The sequence below is a fragment of the Mercenaria mercenaria genome, chromosome 13, assembly GCF_021730395.1.
Source record: "Mercenaria mercenaria strain notata chromosome 13, MADL_Memer_1, whole genome shotgun sequence".
Lineage (NCBI taxonomy): Eukaryota > Metazoa > Mollusca > Bivalvia > Venerida > Veneridae > Mercenaria > Mercenaria mercenaria.
Window position 1 is genome coordinate 17722223 of NC_069373.1, and position 22452 is coordinate 17744674.

The 22452-nt window shown below is 34.1% G+C and overlaps 1 protein-coding gene across 1 annotated transcript; it reads left to right on the forward strand.

Annotated features, from left to right (window-relative positions):
* The first annotated feature begins 3764 nt into the window (after positions 1 to 3764).
* Positions 3765 to 10260, forward strand: LOC123529575 (uncharacterized). The gene is made up of 2 exons (XM_045309953.2): positions 3765 to 4353; positions 4699 to 10260. The coding sequence occupies exons 1-2, from the start codon at positions 4280 to 4282 to the stop codon at positions 6815 to 6817; spliced, it is 2193 nt and encodes a 730-aa protein (XP_045165888.2). The 5' UTR covers positions 3765 to 4279; the 3' UTR covers positions 6818 to 10260.
* Positions 10261 to 22452: the final 12192 nt, after the last annotated feature.

Consider the following 22452-nt stretch of genomic DNA (forward strand, 5'->3'; position numbering starts at 1 on the left):
CCTATCTTGATACTGATGATTTCGCGCTGCTGATTGTTGGTCGATATTTACTTAAGTTAAATGATTTCTGAGCTCATTAGCTCATTAGGGAGAGCTCAGATCTATGGATCTCGGGGTCGTGAGTTCGAGCCCTGGGCGAGGCGTATATTCTCCGTGACGATTTGATAAAAGACATTGTGTCTGAAATCATTCGTCTCCACCTCTGATTCATGTTGGGAATTTGGCAGTTACTTGCGGAGAACAGGTTTGTACTGGTACAGAATCCAGGAACACTGGTTAGATTAACTGCCACCGTTACATAACTGAAATACTGTTGAAAAACGGCGTTAAACCCAAAACAAACAAACAAATCTTCCCGCGAACATTATGTATATTTTGTTGAAGTGAAAGTCATTCGAAATCATTATAAAGATTTTTTTCGAGATACTGAGCATAAACGAATGTGTGCCAATGTTTGGCAAAATCCATGAAGAAATGTATTCCTCTCTCATTTAGCTGCAAATGAACATACCTTCCTGAGTAAGATAAACGTCTTGTCTTTTTACATGTAGGTTTTATTGTAGAAACGCACGTTTTATACATGTACATATCGTTCACGTTCTTAAACAAACATTTATCCAATCCTTTCATTGCAAACCAACCGTAAGAGACATGGCATTGAGTTAAAACAATACAGGAAGTATTTGAATGATACATGCTATATCAAATCAGTACATGTTAAAATACGAAAATTTTTAAAATACATTTCAGATGTATATCAACAGAGTAGAGCGTTCTTGGTAAAGAGAAATACGTCATAAGAAACCAACGACTGGCCCGAAGTACATGTGATAGCTTATTGTCAGACAATTTTGGAACGAACTCATAATCGTGCTTGCTATGTTACCGGAATATGCTCCGATTTAAAGTCTGTACTGTGTACCGTATTCCTGCACAATTGTCATTACTTTTTGAACACAAATTGAACCAATAAAACTGTCAAACAATACCAATGATTCCATAACTCGAAAAAAAAATACAACAAGCAGGTCAATATTAAAATGTCTCGACCTGAGAAAATTAAGATCAACAGAGGATGAAGCATTTTACAAAATTATTATCATTGTAATTATCGAGTCTAAACAATTCCAGAGGCTGGTATATTTATTTATTGATATTTGAACCAATATCAGTGGTATAGTGATTACGTGTCCATAATGTCACGTTGTTAATCATTATATTACATTATTTTGACGTTGCTGCAAAATTGTATTTTGATAAGCTTACTCGCAAGAATTTAGCTGAAGTCAATACGTGCAATTGGCTCTGCTCAAGACTTAATCTGTAAATCATGTGACATCACATCCTTTATTGTTTGCGTTGTGTAATAAGTACCGTACTACGGTATTTCTATTTCCTACAAAAAACGCTGTCAGACTTTCTGTTACATATATTGTAACTATCAACTCCACTGTCCTACATAGCAGTACTTGTAGTTATAACAATTGCATATGTTTGCATACAGAATCGTTGATCCTTCTCAAAAGGAAACATTACCAAGTTCGAGCAAGTGGATGATAAAATTACTGTGTTTACACTTAAAAAATGAAAACCTTTTTGGCAAACTTTTGGGCAATATACCTTAACTTATTTGTGGTATATTTCTGAAATTTGGTGTATGTTTAGGAAAACCTTTTGTAAATGTTATGAAATGAATTTAAGTAACCATACATGTATCACCTGTACCCATTATACGATCCCCATCCAATTTTTAAAAGGTCACGAAACACAATAAATAGATTGATTTTTGTGAAAATTTATATCAAAAGATAATAGGTAAGGATAGATTTCTCGGAAGCACAGAGCACCACAAACACAGCCTCAGAGCCACGCATTTGCAGAGTAGACCCACAGCAAAAAGAAGCTGTAACGGAAAAATATAACAGACGGGTTGCTTCAAAAATCTAACAAGTACATTTTAATTTTAGGCAAAATATAGATAGAGGAGGAGGAAGGGGTAAGGGGTAGAAAGGGGGTGGGGGAGGGGGGGGGGTGAAGGAGAAAGTAGAACAAGGATGAATATACAAAGGGAATGCTACGTTCCTTAATCACAGTTATTCTACAATGTAAACCACAGTAGCGCAGACATTCATGTACCAAAGACAAACACATACACCCACACATAACTAACTAACTTATAGACAAGTAAGATATATAAATCATATACACATATTTTTACAGGTAAAGTTTTCATTTGATTAAACATGCAACATTTTATTTACCATTATTTAATAGGATAAAATGAATTTGCTCTTTGATACTTACACTTTCTTTTTCATTTTCCTGACGATTGTAATTAAAGGGTAGCGATGGTCTGTCCGCTTTTCGCTTGTAATTTGTAATTTCAATATAAAGATGAAGATGCCAGAAAGATTTTTATGAGCTGAATAAATATTTTTTGTGGGTAACGTAGGTAAATCAAACATACTAGTCTGTCAAAATTGTCATTTTTTTCATAGAAATCCTACATTATATAATTTGGAAATGATAAGCTAAACCTCTATAACACACCTATAACCGTTACAAACTACGAACCTGAAATTTAGAATTCAAGGGTTAAGTATCATCATTTCAAGCGTTTAATTTCTAATTTCTTTGCTTAATTAGCTTTATCATTATCCATGAACTATGAAATGTATATATTGAATGGATAGACGCTAAATAGTCAAAATTGTTGCCCAAGGTCTGAAGGACCAGTAAGCAATTATTTCAATTATTTTGGCTAGCCAGCCATTCAATAAATGTTGTATTAATGACATCATAAAAAATCTGTTTCATTTTAATGATCTGACTTATTTGTTCGAATATAGACGGGTCATATAGTACACATCATGGTCCGGCGATTTACACAAAGATTCATACAATGTCATTATGGCTATTAAAACATGAAACCCATAATATAATGTGTAAATTCAATACAGTTCATCTATTGCTTTTTTGTTTTATTTCTTTTGAGGTGAAAAGCACAACTTTTTCAACTTTGTTAATGAATTAGCACCAATTTCAAGCATTCAGTTTCACCTTATGGCGAAATAGTTTACCATATTTGTAAAATGAAACAATGGCATTTACACATTAAATCCATTATTATTATACAAAAACTCTACCTGTATGTAGGTATAATAAATTTCAGCTCGTTATGTATTTATGATGAAATAATGCGAAAAGGATTTAGCTATCTCACCCACTTTCATTTAGGCGAGATACATGTAGATGCCATCTGACGATATGAAGAAAAAAGTTAACACTATGCTTGTAGGTTCATCACTTTTGTTGTCATTATTGAACGATTTACAACAGTAAATAAAAAAAAGTTTCTTGTTTAACTGACACAAACGTACATATTCAGTCTTTACTTAATACATATATTACCAAACAAAAGTACACATTCATTTATCAGCGATAAGGAGACATTGTTTTCATGTTAATATTTAAAATAATGTGTTTGTCAATATCGTGAGAATAATTATAGCTACTTATTTATAATTTACTTTTCTTTTTCCTTTTGCACACGGTACAAAAATAAAAGAGTAGAATTCCTTCTTTGTTCTTTTCACATCTAAATCATTTTAATTTTCCGACTTAACAATAACAGTTAACAATAAAGATATACTTATTAGCTAGTTTAAACTGACCTTAAATCAATCCTTTTTCCCATTCCATAGTCTAAATTTCAATACTTTATTTTTGTATGAAATAGTTTTTCAAAAAACAAATGTCACTTTCAAAATAGTTGATATTGCGCAGTTAGACACTGCAAAATGGAATTATACACACATATTTAGAATATTGTATTGTGCATTTAGTCGAATTTAATATTTTGTTCATAGTGACTACTTGCTCTTATTAATACAGCTATTAATACATGTACAATCTAACGTAGATACAGGAAAATGATGGATGGTAAAAACCACTATCGATTGACTGTTAATATGTTTGATAATTAGCAGAGATATATGGTACATTCTTTGTTGTGTTGTGATTAAAAAAAAACCTTTGTGTGCTGGAACAAATTTGATATCCGTAGTTTTTGTCGTCATATGAAGATTTAAATTCGTGTATACGAAAGAATAAGTAGTGTCTTTTTTAGAACACGACTTTAAAGGTGTTTGAAAGACCGTGGTAGAGACAGTTAATCCTTCTACGAACATTGGAAATTTATGGTTTCATTAAAGTACTGGTGTGCAATTTCTCGCAAACGCAATAAGGGCTCAGGACAATAAAGACAGTTTAAACAAATATGTCGGACCTGCAGAACACTTTGAAGGAGGTAGACATTCAGGTCGTATATCGGAGACTGGAGGCCCGAAGAAGGTAAGGGACAAATCAAATTGCATGTGTATACAAAGAAATTTGATAAAACGTTGATCCTTTCAATTAGAATAAATGATAGTATCTGTCTTCAGTACAATGAGAATGATATGCAATATGTATTGAGAATGTTGGAATCTCAGTAAAGGGTGACTTATTATGTAATATTTTTTGCCTGTATCCTTATTATCCATGATAAGAAATAGAGAAAAAAAAATGTAATTCACAAGTAAATTGTACATAAACGGACACTTTCGTAGTAAGTAAAACTATTTCTCAAACATAATCGTAAAGAACGAATGTTATTTACGTGGAGTTCCACTAAACTGTAGCCTGTTTCAATTTCAGAAACATAACACGTGATGGGCAAATGTCAAAACGTCAGCTCGCTTCGGCTTATCGTGGGTATCATGGTCTCGAGTCTCAGTACCATGCCCTACAGCAGATGTCAAACGCATCAATGATTAATACTAAAGTGAAAAATGATCATTTGCAGCTAAAACATGTTGAGGAAATGAAGCACATGATAGAGCAAGAAAAGTCAACCAAAGGAAAGACAGAAAAAGATCTGAAAGTCATGCGCGAAGACTTCACAGCGCAGTTAGCCTACCAGTATGTGTACAAAAAGCAAAGTTTCAAACGACACTACAAATCACAGAAACAGAAAAAGCCGCGCCCAGTGTCAGATAAACCGGAATTATATGAATTAGAGAGAAGGAATTCTGCAAAATTAAATGCCCCAAGACCATTAGGATCACTCCGACAGATCGAGAGCTACAAAGATGAACTAAAGTTCAAATTTCCACCAATAGCACATCATGATAATTCTAATGAAATCAAATCACCCAGGGTTAATATATTTGGAGAAAAATCTTATACCGAACTGAAATTCGAAAGCAAAGACGACAAACCGCAGGACATGACATCCTTCCCCAGTATTGAAGATGCAATGGGCATACATGTGAAATTCAAATATAAACCAAACGATGAAGACAGGCTTAGTACACTTACTGCACCTCCAGCGGGATTAGACGCGGAAAGCGACAACGAGTCGTCCGATATTAATCCAAATCTGACTGTCTTCGACATGGGTCAGAATTTGATTCTAATGCGACAGAAAGAAAAGGAAAAATTTGAAAAGCATCGGGTATTGCCCACAACACCAAGAACAAAGTCCGGTACAACGAAGGAGGTGCAAAAAGTATCGTTGCGCCGAGCATTACCGGAAACACCAAATCGTCCGTCCACTGTGTATCTGAGAAGTAGAAATGAAGTCGAAATGAGAAAAATGGTGAAAAAAGAAGCGACAGACGTAATTAGTTCGTGGAAGAGCTTGTCACTTCGAAAGGAAAAAGTCGAATTAGCAAAAGAACACAATAAAGTATCACTGACCGAAAATCCAGTCCCAGTATTTGACAGATCCCGACCTACATCGGCTATTTTAAGAGATTTCAAGGAATTTAAGAAACATAAGGAGGAAGAAAAAGTAAAGCGAGAAGAAGAAGAAAATCAGACTATCATTGTAAGACAAATGTCGCCACAACCAAGAGCTGGTTCCCCAGTGGCAACTATTCGTAATAAGTACATGCATTCTGTGAGACCTGGAACGGCACGAAAGGAATCACCAACACATGCAGGACAGCTACATCGAACTGACAGCGAGAAGTTCCCATCTGTTTCACGCACGTCTTCTTTCAAAGAGGTCCCTGGAACTGAATTATTTACTGAAAATGCGCTACTGACGGCGGCTGAGCGCATTGAACTAGAGAGAGAAAAGAGAAGTAAAGGAAGTATTTCTGCGGACACAAACAAGATGGACAACTCTCAAAAGACTAAACGCCGGTTACCAGTCCCGCCAAGTGCAGCGACTAAAAAGATTGATCCTCCTAAAACAATTGAATTAAAGATGTGTAAAAGAGGACCAGCAGAACCAGCAAAAATGTTTAATACATCTGTACTACCTCCTGACAGAGAAACGGACACTATTAACCGGGTCAAGCTAGCAAACGTAACTCACGAGGAAGAGATGAAAGCACCACTGCATGATAAAAGACCACCATTGTTAACTATAAATAATGAAGAAAACTCATACACTCCTACTGGGAAACATCATAATAACAACGTGATTACTGGAGGTCCTTCGCCATTTCCAGCAGATAGCCTTACAAGAATTAAGTCTGCTAGTTCACTGTATGGTGGAAGGGACCTGTGGCCAAAGCTTTCGAAGAAAATGCATTTCGATTACGAAAATTACTCGCGGACAACACCAGAAATGAAAAAAAGGTTGGAGGTTCGAGCAAGGAACAGGAAAAAGATTCAAGAAAAGAATGCCCAGTTGGCAGTTGGGATGAAGAAAAAGGCACTGAAAAAACAAACAGGAAAAGAAGCAGGGACCACAGATGATTCAGAGCGACCACCTACAAGAGTATCGTTCAACGAGAATGTAATTGTTTTTCAAACTATCTGATACTGAGCTATTAACATCAGTTACTATTTACTGCACACCTAAATTGATCCACATCCTGTGTCAAATATTTGACAGCGTAACTTTGATGAAAGAGTAATGTAAATACTTAAAATATGCACACACTGAAATCAGTTTAAATATCATTTCACTAAAACATCAACACATTTTATCTAATTCAGAAATATGCCAGATGCAAAGATGTGAAATATTGAATGTTATACATTATCTAAGAACAATATTTATATTTGAGCCAGAAATATAATTAACATATTAGATTCTATCACAAGGCATAATTTATAAACACTCAACAAATCTAGCCCAACTCTTTCTTTTTACTAATCACCCAGAGTAAATATATTTGGAGAAGGTTACATTACTCAGATATATTCATATAGTTTGGCATTCGTTCAGACAATTATTTTGTGAATGACACATATAAATTTCAACAAAATTAATCTGTTCTTATTATTTTACTCATTTAACGACCACAACCTATTTATTAAGTCGATAAATAATGTAGTTCAGTATTTAAAGAAGTAAACTTGATTTTACATAGGAACAATCTCTATAAAACAATGTACAATGACACCTTTGTTTTGATAAAGCTAGAAAAATATTGAACTTTTTCAGCATATATTTGCGAAATATACGTTTGTTTAATAAAGTCTTCTCGAATACACTTTCAGTTACTAGTTTAAATATCTACATGTACACCTATCCCTAACATTGGGATAAAACAAAAGAAGTAAAAGCCGATATTAATTTTAAGCATCCTTTTAAAAGTGTTTAGATGTTTTACCCCAACCCTTTTTCGAAATATTTTGCCCTTTAAGACCCACCACAGAATGACTGTATTCTTTTGTGTTTCTATGACGGTAATTAAACAAAAGTTTCATGGGCCAGTTTTTAGTCACAAGCTGACAATGGCATATTTTAAACAAAGACATTGTGTTAAATGTCTAGCCACTTTAAAAAATAATTAATATAGCAGTATGCACAATACCTGATGTATATTGTTAGCCGTAGACCGCACTTTATTTCTGTGGTGTAAGATGTATTAAGTTATTTATCTTTGTCTTTATACTTAAAATGATTGACTAAATAAGTTCGCAGATGAAGTCTTGAAAATCATTATTTAAGGAAAGGTTTGATTTTCCTACCTGTTGTTATAACAATGATTTTCAATAAATTTATGTAGGATAAAAAATATGTCTGTAGGGTAACAAAATATGTCCTAGATTGTGGTGGATCTTTAACGGGGTCTACGGCGTTAATATTATCTCACATGTAACTATATAAAAGTGCAGTTAGAGAAAAAATACATTGAAATCAGTTTAGATACCATATTATTTCGTATTTATTCGGTTTCTCTTTAAAATGGGTTGAGTTTTTAAAGTAATTATACGTATTTTACTGCATATTTTGAATTGGAGTCATTTTGACAAGACATTTATATTACATTTTTCTAAGTGTGTTTAAGATTTTAAAAGAGTTGATTAAAAACATGTGATTTGAAATACTTTGGCGAAAACCTGTGTATTGCGTTAAAATATTTGTTAAGTGTACATAGGTTTATGCAAACATTCACTTTTTCTTGCACCTAAATATTTTAAATGTTTGTTTTTATTGTGATAGTTCTTATCTAAAATTAAAGCTATAATGCATATGCTTTGTCTAATTAACGTACAATCAGACCCCTGAATGTTAAATTTTTAGTTTTACGAAGCACGATAGTTTTCAGCATATATGTTTCGGCTGAAAACAAAATGAACGTTATTTTATCAAATGTAATATGGCCAGCTGTACTGCAAAACCTGTTTTAATAAACTTGAACGTAGGAACTTTTATCCTTATAAGTAGTGCCAATGTTTCTAGGTTTAGATATTCTTTCATAATTACCAACAAGAGACAATTGCTCAGTCTGATTTGTTTTACTTAAATCAGGAGAGACAAATACTTGCGTTTAGGTTAATTAAGAAAATGTGTTTATTATTTTATCCGAACTGGAATTGATTAACACATAAAATGTTGATTTACACGATTAAGTACACATATGCACTCGCGTACATGCATAGCTAGGCGACACACATTCATAAACAGACACTCGTGATCATACATACACTTCTCCCCTTTCCTACACATACATAGCTAGGCGACACACATTCATAAACAGACACTCATGATCATACATACACTTCTCCCCTTTCCTACACATACATAGCTAGGCGACACACATTCATAAACAGACACTCGTGATCATACATTCACTTCTCCCCTTTCCTACACATACATAGCTAGGCGACACACATTCATAAACAGGCACTCATGATCATACATACATTTTTCCCCTTTCCTACACATACATAGCTAGGTGACACACATTCATAAACAGACACTCATGATCATACATACACTTCTCCCCTTTCTTACACATACAAAGCTAGGCGACACACATTATGATTAACAGACACTCATGATCATACATACACTTCTGTCCTTTCCTACACCCTACACATACATCACTCATGTTAATTCTGCTAGAATGTACTTCAAATAATAATTATAATGGCACTTGGGTTTAATTTAATCATTTTATATTGCAATTATCACACACAATATGATAGTAAATGTACATCAAGATACATATATGAGCCGTGCCATGGGAAAACCAACATAGTGGGTATGCGACCAGCATGGATCCAGACCAGCCTGCGCATCCGAGCAGTCTGGTCAGGCTCCATGCTGTTCGCTTTTAAAGCCTATTGGAATTGGAGAAACTATTAGCGAACAGCATGGATCCTGACCAGACTGCGCGGATGCGCAGGCTGGTCTGGATCCATGCTGGTCGCATACCCACTATGTTGGTTTTCTCATGGCACGGCTCATATATTAACAAAAACACGCCAACATCATCAAGACATATAATACTACATTACATTAAAATACATTCCGTAACTTTGCAATAGTACGATAATACAAAAGGGTTGGAGAAAAGATTTACCAGCATTAGAAATCGGTCCGTCCCTATAATAACACAACACATTTACAACATAATCTAAGTCGCATTGAAAATACAGTGTATTAATTATTACTGTGATATATCAAATACTCTTTGGTAAATATTGAATTATTGTTATTCTATACACAATAGCTAATTACTTGTATGCTATATGCTATTTATGTCTTTGTTTATGTTTATAAATTGTAAATAGTTGAGATTTTAAATAAATGATCAGACCTAATCTAAAGCCAACTTCGCCTAAAAGCGTAGGCCTATGCACAGTACCATGCTAAATATATATAGATTTGAAACAGTTTCATATCGATTATTAAGAAAGTTAAAGTTCACCTCGCACGTACCATTTAACTATTATACAGTTTTATACAATTGAGTTACTATATGTTCTATTTGGCATGTCACTAAAAATAAATGCATACATGAATGTTAACGTTGAAATTTTTCCGTAAATAAAAGGTCCATGAAACCATCGACAATTTCGAAACAAACCAACAAAATATTTTTGTTTGAGCAAAATTTATAGCATGCCTTTTAGACACTCAACGTATAATCATAATTAGATGACTTTCTTCACATCGATATTAAGATATTGGATTTCTTTTGTGATTTGAAAGATCGCCCTTTTTCTTTTCTTAAGTGTAACAACAAAAGCATGTAATCAGCGTTCAAGGTTATGAGAAACTTAAAAGAAAAATGGGTGATACATGAAAGAGAGAGGAAAATGTAAAACATGTGCTTTTGTTTTGTTCATTTAGACGGGCTGTTCGTTTATTATGGAAGGGAGGTAAATCGGCGGCATGCAGCTTATAACTTTTCCTGCAGTTATCTAACACTTCTTTTACGAATATCAATAGTCTGTTTTCGATGAAGTTACAAATTAATTGAAATGTGTGATTCATCTTAATTAACAAACCGGCTTTTCTTAACACCGGTGTGGAACAAAATGTATGAAATATAAAATTATGAGAACTAAAAGTATTAAATTGACACTAATGAATGAATACGTGACAAACATATACATTTTGAAGCCTATAAGCGTTCGAAAAAAAGCAACGCTCTGTTTTATATCAGATATGTATAGATTCAATATTCTTCTTCTTTTTCTTATTCTTCTCATTATTATCATCATTATTATTATTATTATTATTAATTATTATTAATAGTAGTAGTAATAGTAGTATGCCAGTTATAATACACTAACTACAACATGGTTTTGAAAACAATACACTTCGGATAACCTGGTGCAACTACAATTGAAGTTATCAATAGCTTTTTATTTTTTGCAACTGACATTAGTAGTAGAAATTTACGAAAACATAGTTAAATAATAGAAGTTTGTCTTAAATGCTGTACTTGGACGCAGAAACATAATTTGGAACTAAACACAAACCGGTTGTAATCGTATTTGTGCTATTTTTGTTCAATATTTGTGTGTGAAAGTTTGGGATATACACCCTGTCTTCTTGGGTTTTCCGTAAGATATGGCAAGGTTTGTGACAGAGTTAATAACATGAGATATTAGTGATAGTGTAAAAGGTGGCGAATATCGCATTTACAACCATTGTTGAGAAATACCTTCATATTAGATACCCATGTGTTCTTAGGACAAAGCGTAACAACTGAGAGAAAAAGGTTTGTCATAACACATCACGGATTCATGTCTCCCGAATGTCTGTAAAACAGGGCAGACCTCTTAAATTTCTAAATAAAATTATTTACTAGAAAACTGTGTATAATAACACGTACAATGCAAATTATATAAGTTTAACTAAGCATGGCTGTATGTATAATGTTAGTGTATCAATTTTACTTTATGCTATTTTTCCAAAGGAGAAGAAATAGTTCCTAAGACTTCAAGAAACATGAAAAACGGTCCTTACCTTTAAATGACCGAGCTGTTTTAACATAGTTTGGATGTAGGTTAAAACTGTGCCTCGGTGAAATACTGATTCCGTTCCAAAACCAAACTTTGTTGTAATTATGTAATGAGAACTAGTCATCAGAACTGTTAATAATAATTTGGTTTTGGGCACGTTTTATTTTTACAATATGCATATTTTAACTTAAGTATCATAAAATGCTATAAATGACAAAGTTAGGGAGCACCCATGGCCCAATGGTTAAGTTCGCTGACTTCAAATACTTGCCCCTCACCGATATGGGTCCGAGCCTCGCTTGGGGAATTGAAACCTTTCTGTGAGGAAGCCATACAGCTCTCTTACGGAAGGTTGGTGGTTCTACCCAGGTGAAATAATACACGAGCCGGAGGTGGGAGGTGGGGGGGGGGAGTTGTCGGCATTGGGTCTTCCTCGATAAAAAGAAAAATGACAAAGTTGGCATTTCCTTCGATTCATGTAGGAAAAATCATTTATTCCCTTTTATTTGAAAATGTTTAGTATTCAAAACATTTTTCTTTTGCTAGATTTTAAAATAATTCTCAATAAACGTATAAGTAATTGGTACAAAAGTTCAGAATAATTTTCTTTTTCTAGTTTTTACGTTAATTCGTCCATATCAGTCGACAACAAATTAGTAATTGGTTCAAAACTGTTCCTGTATTTGTAGGCATAACGCATGTTTTTCATGTTTAACTCCTACACAATCCTGAGGCACCAATGTATTCCGAGGGCTTCAGCTGATCCTATACGGTAATGAAAAGACGTGTAAAAAGCTAAATATACTAATATTTATATTGAAAGGCGTTCGTTTCATTTTGGCCTTGTTTAAATCTCCTGTTCAAACATATCTTAGCATGATCTTATGATAAAGAAGAATTATATTTGTAGTAAATAAAACACTCAAAAAAGATTATTGCGTAGTAATAAATGTCCCAACCGCAGGTTGATGACAATTCTATAAATATGTACAACAATGTTTACAGTGTATTAACCCTTTCGCTGCCGAGGAACCAATAACGTTATGTACACTTATTTGCCAAGGCACTTTCCTGGAAATCACCTTGAATTTGAAAGAATAGTTAAGAGGCTTTATTGTTCACAAATGTATATAAAACCTATAATTTTTAGAAAGAAAAATAATAAATGCATACAAATGAAAAAAAATCTACAAAAAGTCTTGTTTTACTTTGAAATATGCTGACGTAAATCTGGGACGGGTATACCCGTCCTACATGTAGACAGCGAAGGGGCTAGATTGGGAAGAATCACTGTAAACAGCTAAAAAAATTGAAAAATCTGCTTTCTTTGTAAACCAATATTTAGAAAACAAAGCAATATGAAGTACCTAATTTCCTTATCGAATCCTCGACCTTCAGAGGAAATATTGGAGCTGTTTTCTCTACTTTACCCAGCAGTTGAATCGCCGTCCGCCATTTTGAAAATGTGGAAATTTACAAGTCACTAAGGTCATTATGGGCTTTCCTATGTACAGTATTCTAAAAATACTGCAGCAAACAACGATGGGAAACATTCTTTTGATATGATTGGTTGCTCTGGGACAAATTCATGTGACGTCATTTGCATTGTTTATAGACTGGAATGTTGGGAAATCCCAAGACGGGTATACCCGTCTTGTAGGCAAATAAGCCGACATTGTAGTGGACGGGTATACCCGTCTGGTAGGCAGCGAAAGGGTTAAAGTAACATTAATGAAATTGTAATCATATTCATGGACTATTTGTTGCCATAGCAAAACCGCTTTTTGCCACAGCATAATGAAAAAAACTTGCATATCCTCCGTATTGGCATAAATGTATGTGGTAAGTTTAACGAAAGTAATATTTTGCTTTAAAAGTTCTCAAAGTTGCCACTTTTTCCATCATATTTTTGTACTATTTGTTATAACAAGCACTTTTATGACAATGAAAAGATGGCTCAGTCAATATGCTCCATTTCTCCATCTGTCTAAGTGGCAAGCTTTATTAACAATATATTCCACTTTGAAAGTTATCGTAGGATCCCACTTTGCCACAATATTTTGTTATTTGTTACCATAATAGCAGACATATATTTGCCATAGCAACAAAATAAGAAAAGGACGCACACATTTTCCATATAACCATCTATGCATGTACCAAGTCTCATGGAAAATGTCGCATTTTGTGTCACAAATTGACTGACTGACTGACGGGCGGACGTCAAACAAGAAGTCCCTTGCACAGGTAGGAGAAATAATAAAACATAACAGTAAAGTATAGTAAAACAAATTTAAGTATACGTAAAATACGCAGTAGAAACAAGAGACTGTGTTGTCACTGCATTGTGGTGTCGCCAACAGTTGCAGTCAGAGTATCAAAACAGGCGGCAATGTAGAAAAACGTATTGTGCTAATATGTTACTATCATAGTTATTTAAATAAAATAAAAAAACGCCTGTTCGTTACAATGGAATTAAAATCAACCAGGTTTAATTTACCTGAAGCCAAGCGAAAGTTGTGAACCTTATTCTGGTTAGGTAGCGGTTTCTTTTAAAATTGACCTTTATTTCAGACAGCCTGATACATACTGACAAAAGTTACAAACATTATCCAAAGATATTAATAAAATACTCATATATTAAGTCGTACGTCAGCCTTGCTATAACCCGCCTTCTTAATAATATGTAGTCACAAATAATACATTAGTAACATCATTATTCATTCTTTTCCATTCTGTGTACAAATTATGATATACCACTCATGATCGTTCTTCAGAGATATGACATTGACTTTATTAATGACTGTAATGTAATTTACTGTTTTCATTTTTCATTTTATTTCAATTACGTTCACACATAATATTTACATCTATAAGAATCCGTTTTTTCTTCAAGTTTGAATTTTTAAAACGAGCGAACAAGTGCTGGGTTTATGTGTCTATCATTATTGGAATGCCTTAATTCAGTATTTGTTCATTTCTGAACTTGATTATGTGACATGTCTAAAGATATATACCAAAGATTTATCATAAAATGCCATCTTTTTTACACTGTAGCACATATATTTTGCCACCAATCTTAATGATACTTATGCGCGCTCGATCTCAGTCAAATTTGGTTATGAGCGAGATCGGACCAGATACACTAGTGTGGTCTTAATTCATAATACAAGAATTGTTTTATTAGATTACAGTTCTTGGAACTTTCGTTTTGTTACAAATCTTAATTGTAGTAAGACGGGATATGATTTTTATAAAACATTGGTAAGGTTCTGATAGACCAAGTTTATCACGAATTTATACCTACTGATTAAGGAAATGTTTCATTTAATAAAGACATTACTTCAACATCAATGTTGAACATTTTAATGTGAATACATGTGTGATCTGTGTTTAGCTAGAAATGTAGTAAGGTCAGAATATTTACTGGGCTGCTGAATTAGTGAGTGATTGATTTTATTTCAGGCATATATAAATTATCTATAAAAAACACATAAAACAAGCATATATTGTAATATGTAACTTAATCTAATTTTTATGATATGTAACACAGTCCTGTCATATCACAATATAGCAAGTATGATACTGGTATTGTACGTAATGCTTAGTTGTATATAGCTGACCGCTCTTTACCTATATCACCTACTGGGCCATAACTCTTATATTACAACATACTTTAAGTATTAACAAGTTTTGAATTTCAGTTCAAAACTTTAGTGTGCTGTGACATTCTTCTTGAACTTTTGTTTTTCTTGTAAAAACAATTATATTCAGGTGATTGATGTAGGGTTGTCATGTTTCTCACGTTTTATTCATCTTTTACGACCTGAATGTGTTTATTGCATAAGCTAGTATCTTGCACTATCAGTTAGACACGTGTTTGAAGCATTTAAGTTACAACGTAATTTGCGAAGGTGTTACTTCAATATGTTTACAGAAGCCAGTGGACCTTCGCATAACTTTTTTATGTCTGCCTTATTTTGCTGGAACAAAGAGATATATAATCTTCATTTAATATGTAACTTGTCTAGTAGTGAAACGTTTTTAAAAGTGAAGACAATTAAAGCACTCACTTCTTCGAAATATCTTTACAGAGATTCTAATTAGTACTAAACACAGACTGGTCCTATGTCACAGGAGAGTTATCTCTTTTACATTTTTGGCTACTATTTCCTCTAATTAGCAGTATTTCATACTGCATTATGTACATTTAGAAATAATGTAAGCTGGGTTTTGATGTGTTACAACATCATGAAACTTGTCCATGAAATTTAGTGCTGAGATAACGGTCATTATTAAACGCATTGATTCAAACATTTTATATTGATAAATGTCCAAGATAAAGAAATAGATTTGATGCAGTTAAGCACCAAAGGTCATTTTCAATATTATTAATATATTGATGTAAAAATACATATGTGTTGCTTGATATTTGCTGCCTCATGTTTTTAAAATGCAGGGTAGCGAGTATTTTTAAACAGAGTCATATGTGAAATAACAGACAAAATCATTTGCGTCCCTGGCAGCATAATACTAGTATGTTATTCCGAAAACATATGATAAATGCTTTTCTGCTTAAATGGCATGACTTGTAAAAATCCATTATTTTGCTCGTATTAATTCTCCTCAAGATATCTTTGCATTTATCATTACTTTACACTTTATATGTCACATTACGGTTTGCATTTAAGATAATCTGATATCATATTAGGAAGTAATTGATGAAATTCAAAATTCGCCCTACAACTTGCTACAGTAATAACAACCTGGGTGGCCATATTTTAGTTAACTCCATTGACAAGTCTTAATATACGTCATGTTGAGGATTTCATTGAACGTAATCAATACATTACAAATAAACTTCTTCAGCGAGGCTATCTGTATTACAAATTGTGTAAATACTTTGTTTAATTTTACTATCCTTAGTCAGATTTTGTTTCAAAATTAGACAGAAATTGAGGGACATTTCTGCGAGAAGGTATATCAAAACCTATTTTTACAAAAATGTTGTTACAAACTTTGTAAGGTTTTGGGTTATGGCAATTTCCAAATTTCATTTGGTTAGGTTATGAAACGTTTTATCAAAAGAGGTTACGACCGAACGGTTTTGTTTCAGAGTTTAACCCTTTTATAGTTGCACGCCACGCTTTCCTCTTTGATTATGGCTAACGGACTCAATGACAGGCAGTTCTTAAATCCAACCAAGACTGATCTGTTTTGATATCTGTGTTCTGGCCTGCTTCATCGGACTCTAAATGTTTTTCCTCTTGATGCTCTTTTTTCTATAAAGGCACTATGTACATGCGTTTTAGAGTCTTAAGATTTGATTTTAATTTGCATTTACCAGAGTATTTTTGTTTGACATGCCAAGCTTTGTGTTGTCATTGCGTGTGTAAGGGATTAACTGGCGGGATTTCCTTTTTTAACATTATCCTGTGACTCTGGAACATGGTGGGGATTAAGATAGAGGTCATGTGCAAAACCGGTTTAAGCTCCAAATGGTGTTTTCCTACTTACCGTCCGAAGGCAGTGCCCCACTGTGCTCTTTTATTTGTTAGTTTTTTTTCCTCGTATGTTTACTTGCCTGAGAATTTCGTATTTGTGCTTGTGTGCGCGTGTGCCGGTCTTGTGCGCGTCCAATTGCTGTTGATTTCAGCTTAAGAAGACAGCGTTTGTTTGGAACGTGGCTTTGCCAGTTTTATTCATGCTTGATCTACTCTTGAATTTGTTCAGGATGCAGAACAAGTACTTTCAGCGGATGATTTACTCCATTTTTGCTACAGAATGCTATATTGTATTTTTAAGCTGTTACAAAAATGACAAACCAGTATAACTTCTCAGTGCTGTATGGATACAGTTTAAGACTCCCCTTACGCGCATATAATCTGGTAAATATTTCGCGCTTTTTTAGCAGTTGGTTTTCAAGACGATTTTCAACATCTAAGTTTACGATACACCAATGAAGATGTTCAAGTTGATTTTTAAATCCTGTCATCCAACTATCATTTTCTGAATTAAAAACCAATTTCAATGATTGTATCAACCGGTTTTAATCTCGTTTTAAAGTCTCTTACTATTTTCTTAAACAGTTATGTTTTAATCTCAATAGTATTGCGAGAATGTCGTGATAATGTCTAATTTAATTGGTAATAATATCAATTCAAATTAAAAACAGAAGAAAAGAATGCGTAATGTAAGTTTCAGATGTTTTCCTAAACAGAAGAAATTACGATTTCTTTTTCAAAAACTCGTACCTTACAGTTTAAACAAACAAATGTATAAATAACAGTGGTTTCAATTTCTTCTATTTCATATTGTTACACATAATAAAATACAGTGATATCGTGTTTTACAGTGTCGTCACGGAAAATTGTCATGGGAGTATATTGTATTTAATTTGCTAAAATACTAATTAACTTTATAGGAATTATGTTTCTACAATATTTTCTTAATAACTGATATAATATATTAACATGTTCATTGAACATGAAAATGTGTATAATATGTTACAGACTGTTTTCACTTACACTACAATTTCATGCAGTAAAGCTCATATAATCACCAGTTTATTGATTACATTTTTTAAAATATCTTTTTCTGTTCAAACAATCTTATTTCCTGAGAAGATTGTTGTTGCATTTGTTTATTTCACGCAAATTAGCTTCACATCTCTAATGGAGAGTACACTTTTCACCTTCAGAGTGGTAGAAAATTATTGATTGCGACAATAGATAGGTTCGTAAATTGTTTGGTACATAAAATTCGTTTAAATGTTAGAAATATTTGCCACTTTGTAACATTCTTAATAATATCGTCGAGTGTGCAAACTACTAGTAGTGCAAATAAATTGAGATCAGTTTCTCAGATTGATTTTAGTATCGTTTCTCATAAACAAAAGTGACAAAGATGTATTAAATTATTGCTTTAATTGTTTTCATTTCCCGAGATCAACGAACGGAATTAAGTATAGTTCCAAAGAGTGTTTTTCATAAGGAACAATTTTATTCTGACTCAGTATGAAAACGTGTGTAAAAGGGATGCCTGCCACAAATTTATGATAATCGTTCATACAATAAAGCCCATTGTCATGTGATGAATAATTCACAATTTATATAATAAACAAACTGATCTAAATCAGGTAAGTTAATAGACAACATTTACGACTTTTATATACTGATGTTTTTACAAAACAATAAAACAGTTACATGTTATATGACACTATCCTGACACATGAAACGTGCATTTATATAAGCCGGTATTAATGATAGACAACACACTTAGTGTCATATAGTCGTGAAATGATTAACAATTAAATTATGTGAGCCCACAGTCTTTGTAATTTGCATTGCTCTTCGTTTCATGTTCTAGATCATTGTCTTTTTTAACATAATTGTGACGTAAACATACGTCATTTTTGTAAATAAGAGGGATATACGAAACGAAACGAAATCAATCTTGATCTTCATCTTTTAAGTTAGAAAAGGGATTGGAACACGGTTGTAAAGATTGTCAGCTTAGTAACATTCGGTACAAATTTCACCTTCACTCAAATGATAAATAACTTTGCTGCGTACGTTGAGTTTAATTAGTGTACTGTTATATCCACCAGTAATAAGGCCACTCCAAACTGACAAAAAATTTCAAACAAAAATATGGACAGGGTGAATGAATTTCTTATTTCATTATTCATCTTAATTTTGTCTTTTTGAGAGGCAGGTATATTTTTTAAAGAGCGTGCGGGATATTTTTAAGTTGTTTTTTTTTTTAAAATATTTTTTTTAATTGCAAGTTTTCAGATAATACCACTGTTTATTTTATGCTTATTGGTGAAATACTGGAAAATAGCAGTGAGATATAAATCGATATCAGTCACAGTGCCGAACTTCTTTTTTTCCAGATAAATTATCTCCCTTGAAATATATTCTTTAATTACCTCCCTTTGCTGCCTTTAAAATTACTGGATTATACTAATATTCAAGCCATACAGGAGTCATGAACTATACAGGAGACAATCCTATATAGAACAGGCTAGCTATAATTAAATTTGCAAAAGAAATAATGAACATTACATTTTTCAGCTTGGTTGCTAGGCCTTGCCATTCATGTAGCTACAGATATCTATGTGTGTTTCCTCTACTTTTTTCCATTGGTTCACTATCGTGTGGTAGATTTTACTGGCGACAGCACATTAGTTGGTTGTTGTCTTAGTTAATTATCACAAGACATCAACTCAACCTTACGTAATATGCCAGCATTTTCGTCCAACTCCAAGCCCAGTCAGTTGTGTTCCAACTTCCATCCATTTTGTTATGCTATGCAGCTCCTAGATCAATATTTCCTAGCTATTTCCATTGAATCCATGATGATTTTTAATTCTTAAGCTTGATTTTCCAAGGACTTACGCATATTCCACAGTTGTTTAGATTTTTCGTGTGTTTTTTTTTAATCTGACCTTCACGCGTGTGTTTTGTTAAACAAAGCAAGCTTCCGGTTATTCAACGAACTGACGGATTGACCCGAAAAGTTTTAAATATGCTTCTACTTAACTACCGGCATTTGTCAATGTCTCTGTTAGCACACCCGTTAACCGGTTCCGAGCAAAACAGTTCGTGGCGGACAAAACAGTTCACCGATATTTTTGCCGGTATCTGCATTGGGGTAAGTATTCTCTATCCAAGAATCGGTTGGTGCAAAATATGTTAAAGATTTTTATTTCTGTAAAAAGTAGCATAAACGAAAAACATGTCATGTGCTTCCCGTTTAAAAATAACCTATATTTAATAAGTTATGACGTTTTGCTCGGAACCGGTTAACGGGTGTGGTTAGCCGCGGACTGTGTATTTTTTACACAAAATATTTAAATGCACTTTTTGTTTTTAAAAACAAAATGGCGTCGTGTTGATTGAACCTAATCACCAATATTCGATATTAATGTGCCTAAGTGTCCATGGTAATTTAGCGGATGTATCATATGTAACACGATAGCTTAAATAAATCCGAATTTCATCATGAAATATTGGATTTATATGAACATTTATGCACATAATAAACAGAAAATTCGTTGATATTCACAAACTAGCATAAAATAAAAAGAAAATTTGTTTGTTTGCAGTGAGATATCGAAATATATCATCACCGGTAAGGGAGACAATTCTGATATTTTCACTCAGGCTCCGCCTTCGTGAAAATATTCAATTGTCTCCCTTATCGGTGATGATATATTTCGATATCTCACTGCAAACAAACAAATATCCTCTATATAGCTTACACAGGTCTACGAAAGTGGTATATGTACAGTAAATTTACAAATTTTATGTGTATGAATTTACAGATTTGAGTGCATGGATTCTGCTGAACTTACAATTGTCCTGATAATCACAGATAAAATTTATTGTCCTATTTATGGTATGCATAAATAAAGATTATTAATATGAGTTTTTCAATTTAGCACTTTACGCCTACGTTCGTGACTTTTTATTACATGTGTGAAATTTTACCAAGCACATTAACATTACTAAGGTTCCACCTTAATTTCGTTTCTTCATTTTGTTGTTGGAGCTTTCTGCCAATGTAATTTATTCGTTGTAACATATTGTTGTGCATAGGTATATTCGTGTTTTTTTCTTATTTAAATTTATATACCTTATGTAATCATCAAGCATCTTGTGTGGTGGGAGGTTACCCATCATCAGATGTCTAGTCAGTTTTCTTTTCCCCTAGCAAGTACTTGACCTGTCACGTGGGGGAAGAAATTGACCGGTCAGTTCTTTCCCCGCTAGCCAGTACTTTACTGACCTGTTGGGTGGGGAGAAGAAATTGACCGGTCAGTTCTTTCCCCCCTAGCCAGTACTTGATTTGTCGGGTGGGGAAATGAAATCGACCAGTCAGTTCTTTCCCCACTAGCCAGTACTTGCTCTGTTAGTTGGGGGAAGAAATTGACTTGTCAGTTCTTTCCCCCCTAGCCAGCACTTGACCTGTCACGTGGGGGAAGAAATTGACTGGTCAGTTGTTTCCCCCCTAGCCAGTACTTGACCTATCAGGTGGTGGAAGAAACTTGCCGGTCAGTTCATTCCCACCTAACCAGTACTTGACCTGTCAAGTGGGGAAGAAATTGACCAGTCAGTTCTTTCCCCCTAACCAGTACTTGACTTGTCGGATGGGGAGAAGAAATTGACCAGTCAGTTCTTTCCCCCATAACACATACTTAACTATCAGGTGTGGGAAGAAACTGGCCAGTCAGTTCTTTCCCCACTAGCCAGTACTTGCTCTGTTTGGTGGGGGAAGGAACTGACCGGTCAGTTCTTTCCTCCCTGGCCAGTACTTGCCTATCAGGTAGGGGAAGAAATTGACCAGTCTGTTCTTTCCCCTCTAGCCAGTACTTGACCTGTCAGTTGGGGAAGAAATTGACCATTCAGTTCTTTCCCCCTAGCCAGTACTTGACCTTTCGGGTGGGAAGAATAAATTGACTGGTCAGTCCCCCCTAGCATATACTTGACTATCAGATGCGGGGAGAAATTGACCAGTGAGTTCTTTCCCTTCTAACCAGTACTTCACCTGTCAGGTGTGGGAAGAAATTGACAAGTCAGTTCTTTCCCCCCTAGCCAGTTCCTTCCCCTACCTGACAGGTCAAGTACTGGCTAGGGGGGGAAGACCTGACCGGTCAATTTCTTCCCCCACCTGACAGAGCAAGTACTGGCTAGGGGGGAAAGAACTGACTTGTCAATTTCTTCCCCCAGCTAACAG